This window comes from Necator americanus, chromosome V, assembly GCF_031761385.1.
Source record: "Necator americanus strain Aroian chromosome V, whole genome shotgun sequence".
NCBI lineage: Eukaryota > Metazoa > Nematoda > Chromadorea > Rhabditida > Ancylostomatidae > Necator > Necator americanus.
Window position 1 is genome coordinate 21,594,266 of NC_087375.1, and position 18,939 is coordinate 21,613,204.

Below are 18,939 nucleotides of genomic sequence, written 5' to 3' on the forward strand. Positions count from 1 at the left end.
GCGATAGTTCATCAATCGACAGATCTCCAAGTTTTCTTGTTATGCCAACGAGGTTTAGGTGAAACTTTTTTATTGGCCTGACGTTTCGACAAACTCGTTTTTTTCAAAGGCCTGAAAACGGTTCGAGGTCTTTGATACCATGCATATCCCATCAAACTCCTCTCTCCTCGCCATGCCTCGATATTGTTTCAAGCACACCACGCAAGACCTCCAAAAGGAAAACAACTGATCAGTTCCACCGACTAGCGGGGTTGGTAAACCACCGCGTTTTTTAAGATCGTCACCAAGGCGAACGAGATCTACGCACTGTGCAGTATCCTTAAATACTGGTGTCTGGTGTCTGAATAACGTTAAGGGACTACATGTAGGGCAATCTTATAGCTCACAGAGTGTTACGACCGGCAAGAAGTCATTGGTAATTGCACTCATTTTTGTTACTCATGGACGGATTCCTGATTGAAATCCAGAATGCTTCCAATGTCTTCCTAGCAGATATTTCGTTCTCGTGGGGTAATATCGTACATATCACTTCAAACTCTTCCATCATGCTTATCATTTTTGTGGCGCCCTAACGGTGTCATCGAACTCCCTCGCCTTTTATCAGGTAAATGTTCCTTGATACGCACGTTCAGCATCCTTCCAGTTTCTCCAATATAAATGACGTTGCACGTTAGGCATTCTATTTGGTAAATAACTCCGATGTTCGCGCAATCACCAGCCTTACCGAATGGACAAACCACGTAACATTCTGACACGCACTGCCTATCGTAGAATCTGTTGCGAAATAACTGTCGCTTGATGATGTCGTTCGGGATGTCACCAACACAACATCATCTTGTAGCTGTGCTCGCAAAAGAGTCCGGTGTATAGCAGCAGTTAAGGAGTCAGAGACGAAGGAGATGCACAACGGAAATCTACCTTCACGTGGGATCCTCACTGTCTTGTTAGCAGTTCGAGATTGGGTGTTAGATTTCGATCTCGTGTAACCGTTCGAACTAGCTATGCTTGTGGCTAGTTTTAGTGATTCCTCCCGTTCTCTATCCCCTGTGCACATTGCTGTTGCTGTTCTGACCATATTTCGGATAATTGCCTTTTTCATGCCATTAGGATGGGCTGACTTTGCATTTATCAGTATGTTTTCGAGCTTTCCTTGCGATACCATTTCACACTTGCAATGCCATTGTGTAGTTTTATTTGAGCATTCAAATAAGGCAGCCAACCATCTTTTGGTTGTTCTCGAATGAGTTTTATGTACTGCGATCGTTCATTCAGATCTCTAATGCATTCGTCCATTTCGGATTGCGTTGATGTTATAATGAAGCAATCATCGATATAACGGCAGTACATCTGTGGAAAACGTTCTATCACTGGTTGTTCTATTCTGCTCATAAAGCAAACGGCAAGTACTGAAGCAAGCCTTTGGCCCATAGCAAGTCCTCTTATTTGAGAGAAATGTTTTCCTGACCATTTAAAAATATTGCATTGCAGGCATTCGTTGATCAGGATCATTATAGGTTGCTTGCTTTGACCAAAAGTTTCTATACTACGACAGTGTCTATCTAACATTCCAGATAACGCTTGTAACGCCTGTTTGTTTTGAACGTTTGTGTACAAAGACGTCACGTCAAATGACTCCATGACACAATTTTGTTCGAATGTGGCATTTTTAAGACATTCAAGGAATTGTGAACTGCTTGATGGATGCACTTAATAGCGCCCTGACTTCCCGACGCCCCGAATTACTTTTTTCTCTTAGTAACGTTAGTTTACATGTTATAGATCCTCGACTAAAGCTTACGCCTTAACGCCCCGAATGATTTGATTATTTATGCGAGGTAAGAGCTGAGTGTCCCCATGCTACATTTTATTCCCGAAAATGAATAGCTGAGTCAGTCGGGGCCCTAAAACCTAAGCATCAGTCTTAAGGTATCCACGACATGTAGGCTAAAGCTACTACTGAAAAAGGAAGGCAGAGTTGGAACTATTACTGCTTTAAACTTCAGCAAACCTTTCCAACCAAGTTCTTTAGAAGTAAATAGCTGAGTCATATCACCTATCACTTCCAAAGAAAAAAAGCGGATTTCATAGCAATCCACAACCACTAAGTATGTGTACAATAGCTTTTATTCACAAATTTTCGATTCGTATTTACAAGCTGATGGCAATAAAGAGGGCCGTTGGGTTAGCCTCCTCTTGGTCTTCGATGCATGCTCCGGCCACGCAGTAAGCAAAACAAAGTCGTGAAAAGTCAGCAAGTTGGTAGCAGCCACCGTTAAAAGAATGACGGTTCCTGCACTCTATGGACAACAGTTTCTGTGCTGTGTAGACGATAGCGCGGACCAGGTGTTGGCCAAACCTTGCGTATCAAAGTGGCTCCACCTAACTACCATAGACCAGCGTCACTATAATGGCAGTATTACTAAATTGATTTGTTGTAATGACTGCTACCTTTTTCCTTTCAACTTGCTTTTTCTGTTAATTTAAACATAGCGAATCAATTGAACACAAAGCATTAGGAATTTTGCGCGTTGTGAGTGCCAGCATGTTGGACTGAAGTCAGATGTATCAACATCGAATGTTAAGGAGTTCCATCACTTTCTTTGCTATATGCTAACATTAGTGATTAGTAGAACATATTAGGAAATCTCTCATTAGAAGAATCTAACTCGTACCCAAGCAGAATTTCTTCTTAATGTGGGAATTCCTTACTATTTGACTTAGCCGCAGATTGATGGCTGTTACGGAACGTCTGAATCCACACAAATCTGAATAGATATCCTGAGCATGGCTTCATTTTACGTAGAGGTAGCACACAATGAATTATATCTATCATGATTTGTCCGAATAAGATCGACGTTAGAGGTATATATGCTGAATTCTAGAATCTTCAAAAACAATTACTCTGTTCACAGAACATCTGTTTTGTCTTGTTATTGTCACTAATCTTAAGAGACACTTATAAGTCTTATATTTCTTAACTTTGTTTCCAGCCTCTTCTACTACGCAGTACTATCAACCTATCGCTGCAGTACAGCACAACACAATGTCACTTCATCCCACTGTTCCTGCTTCTGTTGTAGCTTGGCCGACCGCTGCAGTCTCTACTACAGTCCCGGTTGGTCCCAAGTACAGGTTAATAGCAGTCTCCTGCTGCCTCTAGATTCCTGTTCTAAGAAATCGCTGCTTAAAGACTTCATTTCGCTTCGTTTTCGAGCAGTATGCTGTAAATTGATATCTTTTTTTTTTTCAGACCACCTTCACCCGTCCGTGATTACAAGAATCCAATCGCAAACATGCCTTTCAGGGATTTCAGTCAGTGATATCTTGGTGCGAGGGATGCAAACCTGTAAAACCTTAAGTTTGTTGCGGATTTTTGTTGTGTTGTTGTAAATATTGTACATTTTCGTGCATTTCCACCACATACTACTACTTCACTTTGTTCATGAGGACGAGGGATTTCATGCAAAAGAAATGTAGATTATTATGAGGACTATAAACAAGATTTCGCCTTAGTCCAGTGAATTGTGCACATAGAAACGTCTTATTTATTTATGCGTTGATGGATAGGGTGTTGGCGATGGTTGGTTGTGAAACTGTATTGTACCTCATTTTCCTATTCTTATGATATGTGGTTAGGTTTCCCAACAGTCCCACAAATACGACACATCGGAAAGTGTTTCGAGGTTACATCTCACTTGTGTATTTTTAATCCTCCATTAAACAACAAATGCACGAACGCTGATCAAGACGGAGAGGTACCGAGTAATTAGTGACATAAATGTAGGTAATCGGCTGTTCGGAACACTTATGCTACTTATAAATACTTCATATTTTGAGGTAGAAACTTGAAATCAACTAAAATCGTGAAATCAGTCTTCTTAAAACGATCAGGATTAGCTTCTATTGATACGCATATGGAAGGATATGAGAGGTTTTCGATCATGTTGATGGCACTGTAACATTTACGTCAGGCGCTAGAGGTTAAACTTCTGGTTATTGGCCTTCACCGTCTGAACGTCTGGCTTAAGCCGAACTTCAAACTTTCTGTGGTATTCGCTTCGCTAGCCCTCACTTATCAATGGAAGTTAATAGTACTGGCATTTTCTACAAAAGAGTTGTGTTTTTCTAATAGCGGTTTCTTTCTTTTTTTCTTTTATTTATTTTTCTTTCTTTCTTTTCATTATAAATCTAGGCAAAAGATTTTCATAGTTTCATAGATTTCATAGTTCTCTTTCTAAATGCGTCAGTTTTTCATTAGAAAAACACTGGAACTTCAGCTTCAAACACTCCTATACCAACATAATATAGACACAATTTGAAAGCATTACTCGAATTATGGATTCCTCCTTTTTTTACTCAACAGTTATCACAGAATGGTGTTTCAACATAAAATGACGTGAAGGACATCATCATGCTGATAAATATAACGTATAATAATTATTTAAGCAGCCGTTCGTATTGTTCTTTCTACTTTTTTAGGAAGGGATGTTACCGATGGTAGACAAACGTACTGGGAAATAAACGTGCGAAGGAGTCATAGAGTTGAAATACAAGAGCACACACATACACACACACACATACACACACATACACACTCACATACACACACATACACACACATACACACATACACACACATACACACACACATACACACACACACATACACACATACACACACATACACACATACACACACATACACACACATACACACACATACACACACATACACACAAACACAAATACACACAAAAAAAAGAAAAACAATTCTTATTTCACAGAAATATACACATACTATACACATATACACATACTCACATACTCACAAACACACATACACACACATACACACGTGCACACATACACATACACACATACACATATACACACAAAAAAATAGAAAAACAATTCTTATTTCACAGAAATATACACATACTATACACATATACACATACTCACAAACACACATACACACATACACACAACACACACATACACACGTGCACACATACACACATACACACGTGCACACATACACATACACACATACACATACTTACAAACACACATACACATATACACACGTGCACACATACACATACACACATACACAAATACACACAAAAAAAAATAGAAAAACAATTCTTATTTCACAGAAATATACACATACTATACACATATACACATACTCACATACTCACAAACACACATACACACATACACATACACACATACTTACAAACACACATACACATATACACATACCCACAAACACACATACGCACAAACACAAATACATACAAAAAAATTAGAAAAACAATTCTTATTTCATAGAAATACCATAGCCAAATTTCCATTATTCAGAGAATGCGAGCGAAGCGAAACCACAAAAAACAAGGTTTGAATTCTGGCTTCAGTCGGATGTTCAGGCTGGTAACGTGTACTAGAGATCTAGATGACTTTCTAAGTAAACGTAGAATTTACTCAAAACGGAACTGCGATTCTCCCTTGTTAGGTCTGACTAGAGTTGAACATAAAGATCCTAAAGATTCTATCCTTTGTAACTTCAGCATTGTCCGAGATTTCCTTCTCATTAGACATTTAGATCGCAATATCATCAATTGGCTTCGAAATTATACCGTTTACAGAAGTTTTTGAAAGCTGCTTTTGTGTGTCCGATGCCAAATTCCGTATGTGAAGTTAGTTATAGAAAACGAAACGAGTGTACTTGGCACATTCGTAAAGCTTTTCAAATTATGAACGTCACCTCATAGCGCAATCAATAAGACGTTCCGCTGCGATTGCGCGGTCCGTGGACGGTTCAGGACTCTCTAGAGCCCTCATCTCTTCGTGGTCGATAAGTTGGTACCAAACTTGCCTGAGAGGACAAAACAGTGATTTGAGACATCAGGTAGCTTCCGCAGGTCACTCTATAGGCCAGACATGTTGTCTCAAACAAATCTAAATTCTGAACTGAAGTTAGCGTGGCGCATCCCGAGCGGATTGATTAACGCCAGACACTCCATTCTTTATATAGTTATTGATATAGTTGGTCTACTATCGCTACAGATATAAAAGCTTAGAGTAAGCAAACACAATTCATTTTATACTTCTGAACCTATCTCGAATGGGCGAACACTGTTCGATATGAAATCAGTCAAGCATTGTGCGTCCTGCTACTGTTACGATAGAAGTTATCTCTAATATAAGATTCGACGTAGGGACAGAAACTTCTAGTTTTTTCAACAATTGCTCGGAAAATGAATAGTGACGAAGAGAAGGAAGATCTTTTGAAACCATTCCGGAAGATCAAAAAAGAAGACCGAAGAGCACAAGTAACTTTCGCTTTCGTTGACCAAGACTTACCTGACTTAATCGGGGGGGGGTGCTACGTCCTATCGCGGCTATCCGCATCTTCGCCGGGATGTGTCTTCTTCAAAAATTTTTGAGCCCATTCTTTTCAATCGTCACTTAGAGTTCGCATAGAATCTACCCATCCATCGCTGTTCCGTATGCGGCGGAATTTTACGTCACGACTGAACTGCCTGTCAATGCCAAGTGTCCTCACACCTTCCTTTACCACTTACGTCCGGAGCTTTCTTTACCACCAGGCGGCCTTTTCCAATTCGGACCTGCAAGCGTCCTCAGAATAATTTGAAGAAGACGATTAGACTGCCTTCTCATAACGTGAACACAGAAGTGAAGACTGTTTTCCATGACTAGTTCAGAAGGTCGGGCAAGATGTTCATGTTTTCCTCGCGTCATCCGCCAGTACATCATATCCGCTACCGAGTAAAGCTCTTCGTTATGGTACACCATTGGCCAAAAGTAGCCAGACATCCGTCGAAACAGCTTTCTTTCTATGGAGTTGAGCTTTTCCATCACCGTTGACGGCACTGCTCGTGTCTCCGCCCCGTACATCATAACATGGCGAACTGCGGGTAGGTAGACTCGCAACTTAACTTCTTTGGCGATAGAGAACGACCAGGGTTAATGAGTTTAATGTCTTGGTTAGTGAGTTGAATGTCGGATTAGCTTTAGTACATCCTTGCTAAATATCTCTCGAGGAGACCCACATCTGCTTGCATTTACCAGGATGGAATCCGTAGTCGAAATCCGTAGGATGCAGTTAATTTCGATACAACGATAACAACATGATGTAACTTGTGACTAGAACTTACGACTGTTGTAACAGCGCTGCTAGAAGAATATTAATAACGAATGCAAATATTAATAACCAGTCTGAACGTCCCGCTAAAGCCGGACTTCGGATTTTCTGTGGTGTTCGCTTCGCTCCCTTTCACTGAACAACCAAAAGTAATATTAGTGCCATTTTGTGTGACATTACACTTGTGTATCTCTAACAATCTTTTTTCATGCTTTTTATTATGACTAAAGGCAAAAGATTTCATACTTTTCTTTCTAAACGCGTCAGCTCTACATTTGGAGAACATCCAAACTTTAGCTTCAAACACTCCTTCCCAATCATGATCATGATCATGATATGTAAAAACGAGCTTAGTCCGTGTATGTGTGTGTGTTTGTGTTTGTATGTGTGTCACGAAATTCGAAAAAGGAGGTGCGACGGGTCCACCTCGCGTCGGATCGGTGCGCCGGCGTCAGACAGCTATAAAATGGCTCGGAACGGGTCCCGCGGCTTCGAAATGATGAGCAATTGCTTCGTGTGTATGTCGCAAAAGGTGAATGGTTGCAGCCGTTTCATAGCCGCGGCCGCTGGGCGCGTTGCTCTTCACCTTTATGACTACCCCGCGTGTCTATTTCTTTCTTCGTTCGCCTCAATTTGGTAGCACGCCTTCCTCAGAAAGTGGAAAATGCATGCAAACGACTGCTTAAATAGTAGCGAACAATTTACGTGATGTGACGTAGAACGTTATCTTTATCAATAGGATGATTTCTTTCACGTCATTTTATGCAAAACATCATTCTTTGATAACTGTTGAGGGGAAACAAAACGCATATTTCGAGTAATGCTTCTAAACTGTGCTAAGGAATGTTTGATGCTGAAGTTTTGTTCTCCAAATGTAGAAATTACGTGTTTAGAAAGAAGACTATGAAATTTTTCGCCTTCAGTTATAATAAAAACATGAAGAAAGATTGGCAGAGATACACAAGTCTAATTTCACACAAAACGGCACTAATATTAATTTTGGTTGCTCAGTGAAGGGGAGCGAAGCAAACACCGCAGAAAATCCGAAGTCCGGCTTTAGCGGGACGTTCAGACTGGTATATTAGAAAAAATTTAAAAAGACATCATCCTACTGATAGAGATAACGTTCTTCGTCAGATCATGTAAATTGTTCGCTACTATTTAAACAGCCGTTTGCATGCTGTTTCCATTTTAGGAAGAAAACATGCTACAAACGGGCAAACGAGGAAGGAAATAAACACGCGGGGTAGTCATAAAGGTGAAAAGCAAGACGTCCAGTAGCCACTGCTATGAAACGGCTGCAACCATTTACCTTTTGCGATGTACACACAAAGTTATTGCGCACCACTTCGACGTCGCGGACCATCGCACCCCATATTATAGCTATCTGGCGTCGGCGAACCAACTCGACTAGTCGCACCCTCTTCGAATTTTGTGACTGACACATACACACACACACGCAAACAGAATAAGCCCGTTATTATATATCATGATATTATTAATACTACACCTTCGGCGTACTCGGAATCCGCAAAGGACGTGAAGACGAAGCTAGAAATACATCGGTGGTCACTGCTCAACTGTTCTTCGTATTACCATTGATCATTGACGGCCATTGACGGCAAAGTTGGACGCGTCTCACTGCATTTTCTATTTCGAAGTGTAGTACATTCAGCTGGGTGTTAGAACCGGAGCAGTTGTTCTTCTATTCGTTTCGTTTATTAGGCGTGCGAATTTTTTTAGAACTCCATTGGGGCGAAGCGCATTGAGAAAGCGGGCTCGGTGAGGCAGAAAACCTAACTGTAGAGACCTCGAATATTGTTGCCACACTTCAATCACTCTCCTCACAATAAACACCTGGTCAATCGTCGTTCGACCGTGCGAAAGCTGACATGCTCCTCGCGATGTCGGATGAGTCGGATGACCCGCTCCAACACCTTGTCAATACATTACACGCAGCAATGATATTCCTTGGTAATTTCTGGGTTTCCTGACGGATACCTTCTAGTGAAGAGGAATTGTAATACCGTGTCTCCACGAATCAGGTCTCCTTACGTCAATCTACATTGAACGGATGATCTTCGTCATCTCATGAATCCCAGAAGAAGGTAGAGATCTCAGCATTTCTGTCCTAATTCCGTCGTCTCCATCAGATTTTCCAGATGTATGTCTGTCTTTGGGAGTTAACCAGTCTAGGGACTAGCGGTGCTTGCCGATTCAGCAACGTGTTGAAATGTTTCCTCTAGGGTTGGCTCCCCGACAGCGACTCCGTTAACAGTGTTTAGGACAGGAGAACACCACTTCATCTTGCCGCTATACGCCTTAGCATAGTATTATAGGCCTTTCTCAGGTTCTTGTCCTCCCACGCCTTCTCAAACTCCTTCGTTCTTGATCCATCCGTTCGGCCATTCGTTCTCACGATCACTTTTCAGCTGACGACGCAACCTCCTTCTCGGACGCCTCTCCCCTCTGAGGTCACCTGTAGTGTGGGCCACATAGAATTGTACGTGGGTACTGTCTCCGCAAATGCGAAAGCAAACTTCTCCCTCGGTGCTAAAATTGGGAGCGTTTTCTTTGCAGCGTCGTGAATGCATTTAGTGAAAGAGTCAGCGTCGTCCACTCTCTTCCTGGTCACTAGCCCAATATTGATCGACACTCGTTGGCGGAACTGCTTTCGGCATTCCTGTTTTTCGCCAAGTCGAGCTTCGGTTGAAGCTTAAGAGTCGGCACCTTCCGCTTTCGCTATTAAAGGGGTTGTCTCTTGTCACGTAAACCAATGGCGTCGATAATTCCTCTTAAACGTGGATGTAATAATGAGAATCATAAGCTCACAAAGGACTATCAGAAGGTTTTTCGATGTTATCCGATGTTTGCCTTGTGATATAGCCATTTCCCAAGCGCATTGGATTGTTGTTAAAGTCCCACCTTCAAATTTGCGTCGATTCTGAAAAAGACCATCTGCTGGCTGTGTATTTCAGACATGAACGCATTGGGTTCATCACAGAGGGCGTCGTTGTTGTAATCCTTAGCTGTCTCCGTAGGTTCGGGAGCACTTACGATCCAGAGTTTGAGTCCTTTACGATCAAGTCAATCGTACAAAGGCGCATTTTGATGATGTTGATCCCAACTCCTCCAACAGGTTGTTGTAATCGTTCCTAACAACTATTGCGCAGTCTCCCACTTTCCTTTCATCAGCATCGCCGCAATAGATGGTGTAATTATCGGTACTTATGAGGGGGGCAATCCTTGATGGGTGTTTCCTGCAGCATGCAGCAAAGGATGCACAGATCGCAGAGGTAGAGCGGCTTGTTGGAGCCCACTTCACGGCGACCGGCAGTTCAATGTTAGAAGAAGAACGTTTGTTGCCAAAGATTCCATTTTTCCTTTAGTCATCCGACCTTTCAGGGTATGTTCTCTGGCACGGTGCTGGGCGACAGCAGCTTTTTGCAATGTATGGGAAGCTTTTGCCATATAACACTGCGGGTTATATAGCTCGTATGCTCGTACGCGTGACGTATACTCAAGTGCCTGATTGCGACTAGTAAAAGCAGATCCACCACGTGCAGGTAACAAACAGACTTGTATACGTGGCCTCAGAGTAACTAATTCGCACTAATGGCACCTTTTCCTAAATGAATGTTTAGAATGGCCCAGGAATTAATACCAGTCATGTTCGACATAATAACCCATGGTTGCAATCTCTAAAATTACAGAACAGAAACTTTAAGAATCTCATTAACAATTAGAAAAATAATGTGTGAAACTACTGGCTGGCTGGAGATGGCTTTGATACGGTCTGATAGACTTTCGCAAGATGTTTCCCCATTTTTATTGTGTTTGTGCTTCTTACAGGGACGTTGACTACTCAACTCCGTAATTAGAGACAAAATTTGATGTCGTTTCATTTTGCTTGAAAAACAAATACTGGTGGAACTGTAATAGTTTTCGCCCAGTGCAGGAGAACTGCAATCTTTAAAGGGATCATCCCACGAATCTGGGGTGGTGCGGGGTTCAGGTGGGTAATGACTATACGGGGTCGTAGATTATAGGGAGGAGGGTGGTTCCGTCCATTTCTTAATTGCCGTTAAAAACATCCTGGAAGATGCGGCGCGTGTACAAGGCTGGCGCGCTCCGATCGAACTCGTTGTAGAAACTAACGTCTAAAACTAACGAGCGCTCGAAGCCGCATCTTTCCGGCTTTTTCTTAATGTAATTAGGAAGAAATGGACGGAATCACCCTCCTCTCCATAATCTACGACCCCGTTTAGGCATTACTCACCTAAAACCTGCACCACCCCACGAATCCCCAGATGAGTGGGGTGATGCCTTTAAGTAAACAACGTTTGGATAATTATATATGGAGCAGCGGAAATGTTGGTCTTCTCGCAACTTCCTGCCCTATCATTTCTCGTGATTTTCTTATGTTCAGCTGCAAATTATCCCGCTACAACTGCTGCAATGCAATAGCTCCTCGGCCGCTATTCATCAATTGGTTGTGCTTTTTGCCGTTTTTTCTCCCGCGTTGGTGGACTGTGCGGGCAGCCTTTAATCCCCACAACAACCAGTAACTTTTTTTTTAAGAAGAGAGGCTTGCAATTCTCCTAATGTTTCTGATCTCTTGAGATTCAGTCGAGGAAACCTATTTGCTTTCAGCCCAGCACGAAACACGGAAAAATAAGAGGAAAGGACGGGAATGCACAGGAGAAGGAAATAAAGCGGAAGGACGCTAAACCAAAAGCGCCGCTGGAGGTTCAATCAGCGTATGCTTTTCATAGGTATCTCATAATTCTTAATTTCAGTGTAATTCTTCACATCAATTCTTGCGATTCTAGTATTTCCTCTAAGTTTTCGTAGTCGAATGTTGCAGGAGAGATCTGTTGGTATCTAACTGATTTATTCCTTTAAGTTTCTTTCTGGGAAAGAACAACGCGACTAGTGTGTAATATACAGTAGGAGTTGGCAGTTGGTAATTCGTATCTAGTAAATTCTGATAAAGTTCAATGTGTTCTTTATACGATTACATTACGATATACATTAGCCCTTCATGAAAACGGGCGTCCTGTTTCTCTTATTGTCAATCAAAAGGGATCTGAAGCCTGTGCACTTGCGTAATTGGCGCGGTGCAGCAGTGCGATCAAGGTGGGACAATCGCCAACCCCTCTTGAGCAATAATAACTGAATGGAGGAGACCCAGATTAGGATAAATGTGAGGGATCGTGAGTGCGAAGGCAAGAAAAAGAGTGTAAATTATACAAGGCGTTCTGAACACAGCCTTGCGGTTTTACTTTTATGTGAGTTGTTTAAAAAAAATCCACCAAGAAATGTGAATTTAAAACATTTCACCAAGAAACATGAAATAAATGGGAAATATTGAATATGACATAAGGAATCAAAAGGTGGGTATCGGTACATTGTCGGCTGAAGCTGGTTGAGACCATTGTCTTGAGCGTTTGATGATGCAACTTGATGTATCGCCTTTTTTGTTGCGAGTGCCAGGGATCAGTTCCTGACAAAAGTGAGACTTTTGTATTTAGTTAAAGTTAAAAAAGAGTTAAAAGAGCACATTTCTCATCTGACAGTGACGGATTTATTATTATCACTCGAAAATGCGATTTCGATGCTGTTACTAGGCGAAAGAAAACATCTACAGGTGCAATTAGGGATAAAATTAGTACAAAGAAGGCTCCATCAGTTTCTGAATATCGACGCTCAGAGTGAATTTCATGCAATAAAGCTGGCTGCGTTTTGTAGAAGGAGATATCTTTTATATCTCTACAAAGCTTGGTGCTTCTAGCTGCCCTAGTTTTTTGAAACCTAGTTGGGAAAAATTGTAAATTTCGTTTCAAACTTTAGAATTTTTCTCAACTCGCTTTTAATAGCTTTTTAGCTCCTCTTGCCTCTGGACAATTTTGAGGGTTTCTTTGGATTCTTGGCAAATTGTTTTGTAATCGTTTCTACCATCCGGTCGTAGTTGCTGGGCATTAGTTTTGTACGTCACCCTTCGAAGTTTTCCTTATAGTGTACGATTTTTAAATGCTTGACAGCTCATTTCCATAGCAGTCTGAGCGTCCGGCTAAAGGCGGATTTCAGACTTTCTGTAGTGTTTCCTTCGCTCGTCGTCATTGATTCAACGAAAATCAATAATTGTAGCATTTTCCACAAAATAAGAATTGTGCTTTTCTAACAACGCCTTCTACTTTCTTTTTTTTTATAAATTTGCAAAACACTTCATAGTCTTCTTTCTATTCGCGTCGTATCTGCATTTGAAGAACATTGAAACTTCAACTTCAAACACTCCTTTGATGCCAAAATAATATAATAGATACAATTTGAAAGCATTACTCGAAGTATGGGTGTTCCTCATGATTTTCCCCAACAGTTACCACAGAATGATGTTTTAACATAAAATGACTTAAACAACATTATCGTACTGATAAAGATAAGTTCCACATCAGATCATGTAAACTGTTGGGTACTATCTAATGAGCCGTTTGTATGGGTGTTTCCACTTCCCGAAGAAGGCATGCTACCAAGTTGAGGCAGACGTGCAAGGAAATAGACACTTGGAGGATTTATAGAGGTGCAATGCAACACGTGCAGTGGCCGCCATGGAAATGAAACGGTCGCAACGTTTTAATTTACGTTTAATTCTCGCGACATCCACACGAAGTTACTGCGCACCAATCCCACGCCGTGGGACCCGTCTCACTCCATTTTATAGCTATCTCCCGCCGGCGCGCCAATCCCACGCCGTGGGACCCTCTCACCCCATTTTGTAGCTTACTGGCGTCGGCGCACCAATCCAACGCCGGTGGACCCGTCGCACCCCCACTTTCGAATTTCGTGACTGACACACACGTGACAGAATAAGCCCGTTATTATATAGCATGATAACGATTAATTTGGCATCGAAGAAGTGTTTGAAGCTGATGATGGAATAATGTTTGAAGGCGACGGTGGGATATTCTCCAAATGTAGAGTTGACGCGTTTAGAAGGAAACTCTGTAATCTTTCGCCTGAATTTATAACAAAAAAGAAGCGTTGTTTAAAAAAGTACAAATCTAATTTCACAGGAAATGCCACTACTATGAACTTTCATTGATTAGTGAAAGGGAGCGAAGCTAAAACCACAGAAAGTCTGAAGTCCGGCTTTAGCTGGGTATTCAGACTGGTTTATTAATATTTGACATATTTTATTACTTGAGTTATTTGTTGAGCGTCCAATTTGCTTCTTTAATTCTGTTTATTGTAATTAATTTTTCACTGCTATATTAGCGGCTATACTAGAAAGAATGAGTAAGAAGGGGTCGTTTTCCCGACGGTCTTTTATGGAGGGGTCGTTATCAGGAGGGTTTTTTCCCCAACTACACGCCTGACCCTGCTCTTGGGTTGCAGTGGCTCCTCTCGATCGCATCTGTTCTCTTCACCGTTTCGTTTCGAACACAGCTGTGTACGCAACCGCAGCACGCTTCAGATGGTTTGATCCTCCTATACGCCGATCCTGTTAGTGTTCATAGACCAATTTCATAGCTGGTATCTTGAAAAGGTACATTGCAAAATCTATATGAGATTAAGGCTCCACAGCCGCGCGGGTGTGCGCTTGATGGTTATTGGGCGTACTGTTGTGAACGCTCAATAAGCATGAAGCCAGACCCGTGCGGGCGGTGCCGCCCGCACGGCCTGTGAACTCTGTGGGCAGCTAGGAGACAATAGTCAATAAGCATCTACAAGGATGAAGCGTTCTGACGTTATTTCGTAAGAACTGAGGCAGATCTCAGACCGTTATTGAGGAGGATTAAAAGGAATTGAGTGGCGCCATGCTCATACCTGTAATCTACATCCCGATCTCTATATTTCTAGTCTAGCCGCTTTCCACTTCAGCGACTGTAACTGTTACCTCGTTGTGCGGGGTTGCACACATTACAAGATAGCGCGGATAGAAGTTGTATACAAGAAACGGGAAAAACGGGAGCGTAAGCTGTCGAGAAGTACACACATCTACGGAAAGTGGAGTGCAGGTTGACGGGAGAGCACTGCTCTAACAACTAGAAAGTAATGACGAAAGAGTTCTCTCAAGAAAATCCAAACGATGGGGAAGCTTGTTTATTATCTCTCGCCATTTTTCGCTATGATTCTTTACATTTGTAGAGAATCTGCACATCAAGCTGCCTTGGTCTGCCCAACTACCAATGAGAATAAGCCAGTCGTAAAAAGGTAGTAAAACATCATGTAGCCTCTCTTTTTTTATTTATTCTGAAGTACTCCTATGTTATGTCTATGTCTATTTTGTCTAGAAGAATATTTTCGCATAGAAAGGCACATAGATTTCCTTCGAAGCAGATTTTGCAACTAGATATCAAACAATTTTTACAGCGTTGCGGGAGAGGACTCGTCAGTCGGTCTGTCATCCAGGAGTTTACGTGCGTCTTTTCCGGTAATTAGTGAACCACACCGGTAAAGCTTATCACTATTCGCCTTATATTTTTATGGCTCTGCTATGGCTGACGTTTCAAGTACCACTTTCTGTTTCAAAATCTTTGAAGAAAATGCAGATAACTTATCTATGAATTTTGGATCGAATTCATGGTTGCGCGCCGAGGAACAATCGCCAACAAGCTGTTGTACTCAGCTCAAAACGACTTGAATCCTACTGCACTGTTAGCTGCACCAGATGCGGTGGTTGTGGTTACGCAACTGCAGCAAGCCTAAAATCGTTTTGGTCCGATTGTATCATAAATTTGGTTCCACGACTCGCGAATGCGGTAGTATCCAGAAGAGAGATGCTGCCAGTTCTCCACAGTTAATTGCAAACCGAGTGTACTCCTATTCAGGACGGCTTCGGGATGCAAGTGAGCGGGCTGTTCGAAAAGTGAAGACGTTCGTGAGCAGACCTATCAAAGATGCAACTCTGAAACTATTTGTACGCAAAGTGGAGGCAAAAAAGGAAGCTGAGCAGTCTGGAAAAATCCATGTACGTTTCAAGTCCGCATATTTGTGAGCGAAAGGTGATAGCAGTTACTGTTGTGGGAAGGCGTAATTATCTGACCTTTCAGGAACGTGAGATGAAGAGTGGGAGCGATACATTTCCAAGACAAAGGCTACGAAAATCAAGGGATTTGACCACGGGAGCAACTAATCTGGTGCGACATTCTTTTATGGTATCTCTCTATATCAGCTTTTTGACAACAAGGATTCAACTAGGTGTATTATAGTGGATTTAGTGGGTTTCTGCTTAATATAGCACACAGAGATTCTTGCCTTGAGTGTCAATTCAGCAGATTAGGACTCCTTTAGTTTCTAGCTCCCTCGATTGGAATACCGTGATCGGTTCTGTATTGCTAACAGCCGTGCGCGCTTTCCTGAGTGATTTTTGATTTTTATTAGGTCTACGCTTTCTTCTTCTGAGTTTGCAGACATTCTTGTTCATCACTGACTTGTTTCTACTTCTACGTAAAGTCCTTCCCTTCCTTCCGTTCGATAGTTTTCCACACTGCAACTTTTGCGGGCGGCCGCTCTTGCTCATCGTCTTCGTCTTTAAACGCATCCTCCTATCATCTAATTGCATCTGTTAGAGCAGCTGCATTGGAATGGTTGCGGTGAGACAAAATATAGTAATTAGTGGAAAATGTATGCCATAGAAAGTTTTTCTTCTCTTTAGAAAACAACTGCCGAAAAGAATTCATCCAAGGTAACCACATCTTATCCATGACACTTTTCACTTTTCGATGCAATTTGATGGAGAAACTTCTAGAGCACGTGGATAGTTCCCACAATGAGCAAAAATGAGTATCTTCCGAGTGGAAACAAGCTTGTTTATGACAATAATAACAACGATGGAGATTTGATGATAAACGGCGAGCCATTCTGGACGCAGCAGAAGAAACCTACAGATGCAGACTTGGTAAACTTTTTCGTTACTCTATAAGATGCTTCCGCTATTTGTTATACTGAAATGATGCGTTTTTTCAAAAAAGAAAAATCTGGAGCATCCACTGTTACGATTAGCCGACTACGTATACTAGAAGTTTTGCCGTAACTAAGCACAGGTGGAAGTCCTCATCACAATTTTTTCATTACGCGAGCGCAGCGATTAAGTTTGAAAAGCTTATCTATTGAAACTTTATGAGCACTGCCCTTCTTGAACGTATTCACATGGGTGACTAGCCCATCGGAATCATTTGCAGGAGGAAAGTGGCACGGAAGAGGACATCCAGTTAAATGCTGAAGTCGCTCTAGACGTGTACGAAGGGAAAACAAAGCTAGTGAACATGCCAGCAATACCGTAAGCTGCGATTAAGGTACAGTCTCACTTCAACACTTCTCGGTACTTGTAGGATTATTTTGGATCCAATGAATGAATTGTCCGAATTGAAACGGAGAGATCAGTTGTTCTTCACGAAGGATGTTCTTTTTGGGAATTCTATTCGTAGCATGATCAATCTTTGCGGTGCGCGATGTTGTTGATTGTTTCTTAAAAGGAGGAGAATTTCTCAAGTGTTTTATAGTCCGTTTGAATAGAATTGCTTCTTTGTTAAGAATAAACTTCTGACTTGTAGACTGTTCTGCAAAACCTACGAAATTATTAAGAAGAAGAGATCAGAACGAAATAACGTTCACGGAGCCTGAAAAAACATACGGTTATCATGTAAGTGATGAAAAGAAATATAATCTCTACTCTACTGAACTGTTTTTGTTACTCTAACCTACCGTGATGATCTTCTTCAAAGGCTCGTATTTTCATCAGCCATTGTAGCATTTATTCTTTCAACAAGTCTAACTTAATCCAAAGCAATACATTAAACAGAGCAATATCCGGATTATTGTTTAGAAAGGTTGTCTGTCGGAAATAGAAGAGTTACCAGCTAAGCCGATTCCTAAGGAGACATCTCGAAGAAGTTCTCGTTTTTTCCGAAAGAAAAGATTTCTAACACACGATGTAGGAAAGGAGGAGATCGCTGCAGTTGGCGCTGATTCTGGTAGAATGGGTAGCAAATCAGAAAGAAGAGCCAGGTTCCTTATGTTGAAGAATCGGTATCATGAAGAACTTGAGGAAACGTGTGAGGAAGAGAAAACCTAAGAAAGTTCTGGAGCGGCTTTCATTCCCGATTCTGTTCGCATAGAATCATTTGATTTTTCTCTTAATATTGTAAATTAACAACTTATGTATAAAGAGTTTTGGGAATGTACTAATCTCATTTGCACAGATGACGTGTGTAGCGTTGTCTGCTGGAGGTCAGCTGCAACTGCACGGTCGATGGTACAGAACCGTGCCCGGAGCTAACCTAGCCTCTCCTCTCTCTAGCCGATAAATTGGTAGCAAACGCGTCTAGGAATATAAAACAATGACTTGATACATACTTTAGCCGTACTATAAACCGTATCGTAAACCACACAGGATTCTGAGTTGATGTCTAACTCGTCGACGCATCCCAGTGCAATAAATGAAAGCAGCGTACTTTAGCCATATCCCTTCTATTTCTTCACATCGGTCGCTTTACGTCGTTGCTTGCGTTTGTGCTGCTGAACGTAAAGGTCGACATTCTACTGAAAGGTAGAGCGGTACGGGTGGTTGATAACAGCGAGTTTTGCCCAAATTGGACATATGCGCAGGATATGATGGATGCCGCCCCGTGGTCACACCACTAAAATTGGCATTTTTTGCCAACGAATTACAGATCTGGTTGACTCCCTCATAGTCGACCATTTTTTCATCTGAACAGCTTTTACAGTTTTTTTGTGGTACAGCTAGCTTTGACCGAATAAAAGAA

The 18,939-nt window shown here is 41.7% G+C and overlaps 2 protein-coding genes across 3 annotated transcripts in view; both read left to right on the forward strand.

The window, feature by feature from the left end:
* The window catches only part of RB195_014752 (uncharacterized protein), a gene marked incomplete at both ends in the record, with an annotated part of 8,709 nt that extends 5,389 nt beyond the window's left edge, over nt 1-3,320 (forward strand). Inside the window, 2 exons of one of the 2 annotated variants that reach the window (XM_064205149.1) lie at nt 2,991-3,132; nt 3,251-3,320. In XM_064205149.1, the coding sequence (XP_064061030.1) occupies nt 2,991-3,132; nt 3,251-3,320 (212 nt within the window). The remainder of the gene's footprint in view (nt 1-2,990; nt 3,133-3,250) is intronic. The other variant, XM_064205150.1, reaches the window with a different exon arrangement.
* Nucleotides 3,321-6,150: 2,830 nt separating this feature from the next.
* Nucleotides 6,151-18,248, forward strand: RB195_014753 (uncharacterized protein; the record flags this gene model as incomplete). The annotated part of the gene is made up of 13 exons (XM_064205151.1): nt 6,151-6,169; nt 6,241-6,338; nt 11,825-11,946; nt 15,320-15,385; nt 15,545-15,591; nt 16,003-16,142; nt 16,225-16,311; nt 16,830-16,859; nt 16,923-17,072; nt 17,356-17,453; nt 17,506-17,618; nt 17,728-17,816; nt 18,000-18,248. 13 exons carry the CDS (start codon nt 6,151-6,153, stop codon nt 18,246-18,248), a joined length of 1,308 nt encoding a protein of 435 aa, XP_064061032.1.
* Between the last annotated feature and the right edge of the window lie 691 nt (nt 18,249-18,939).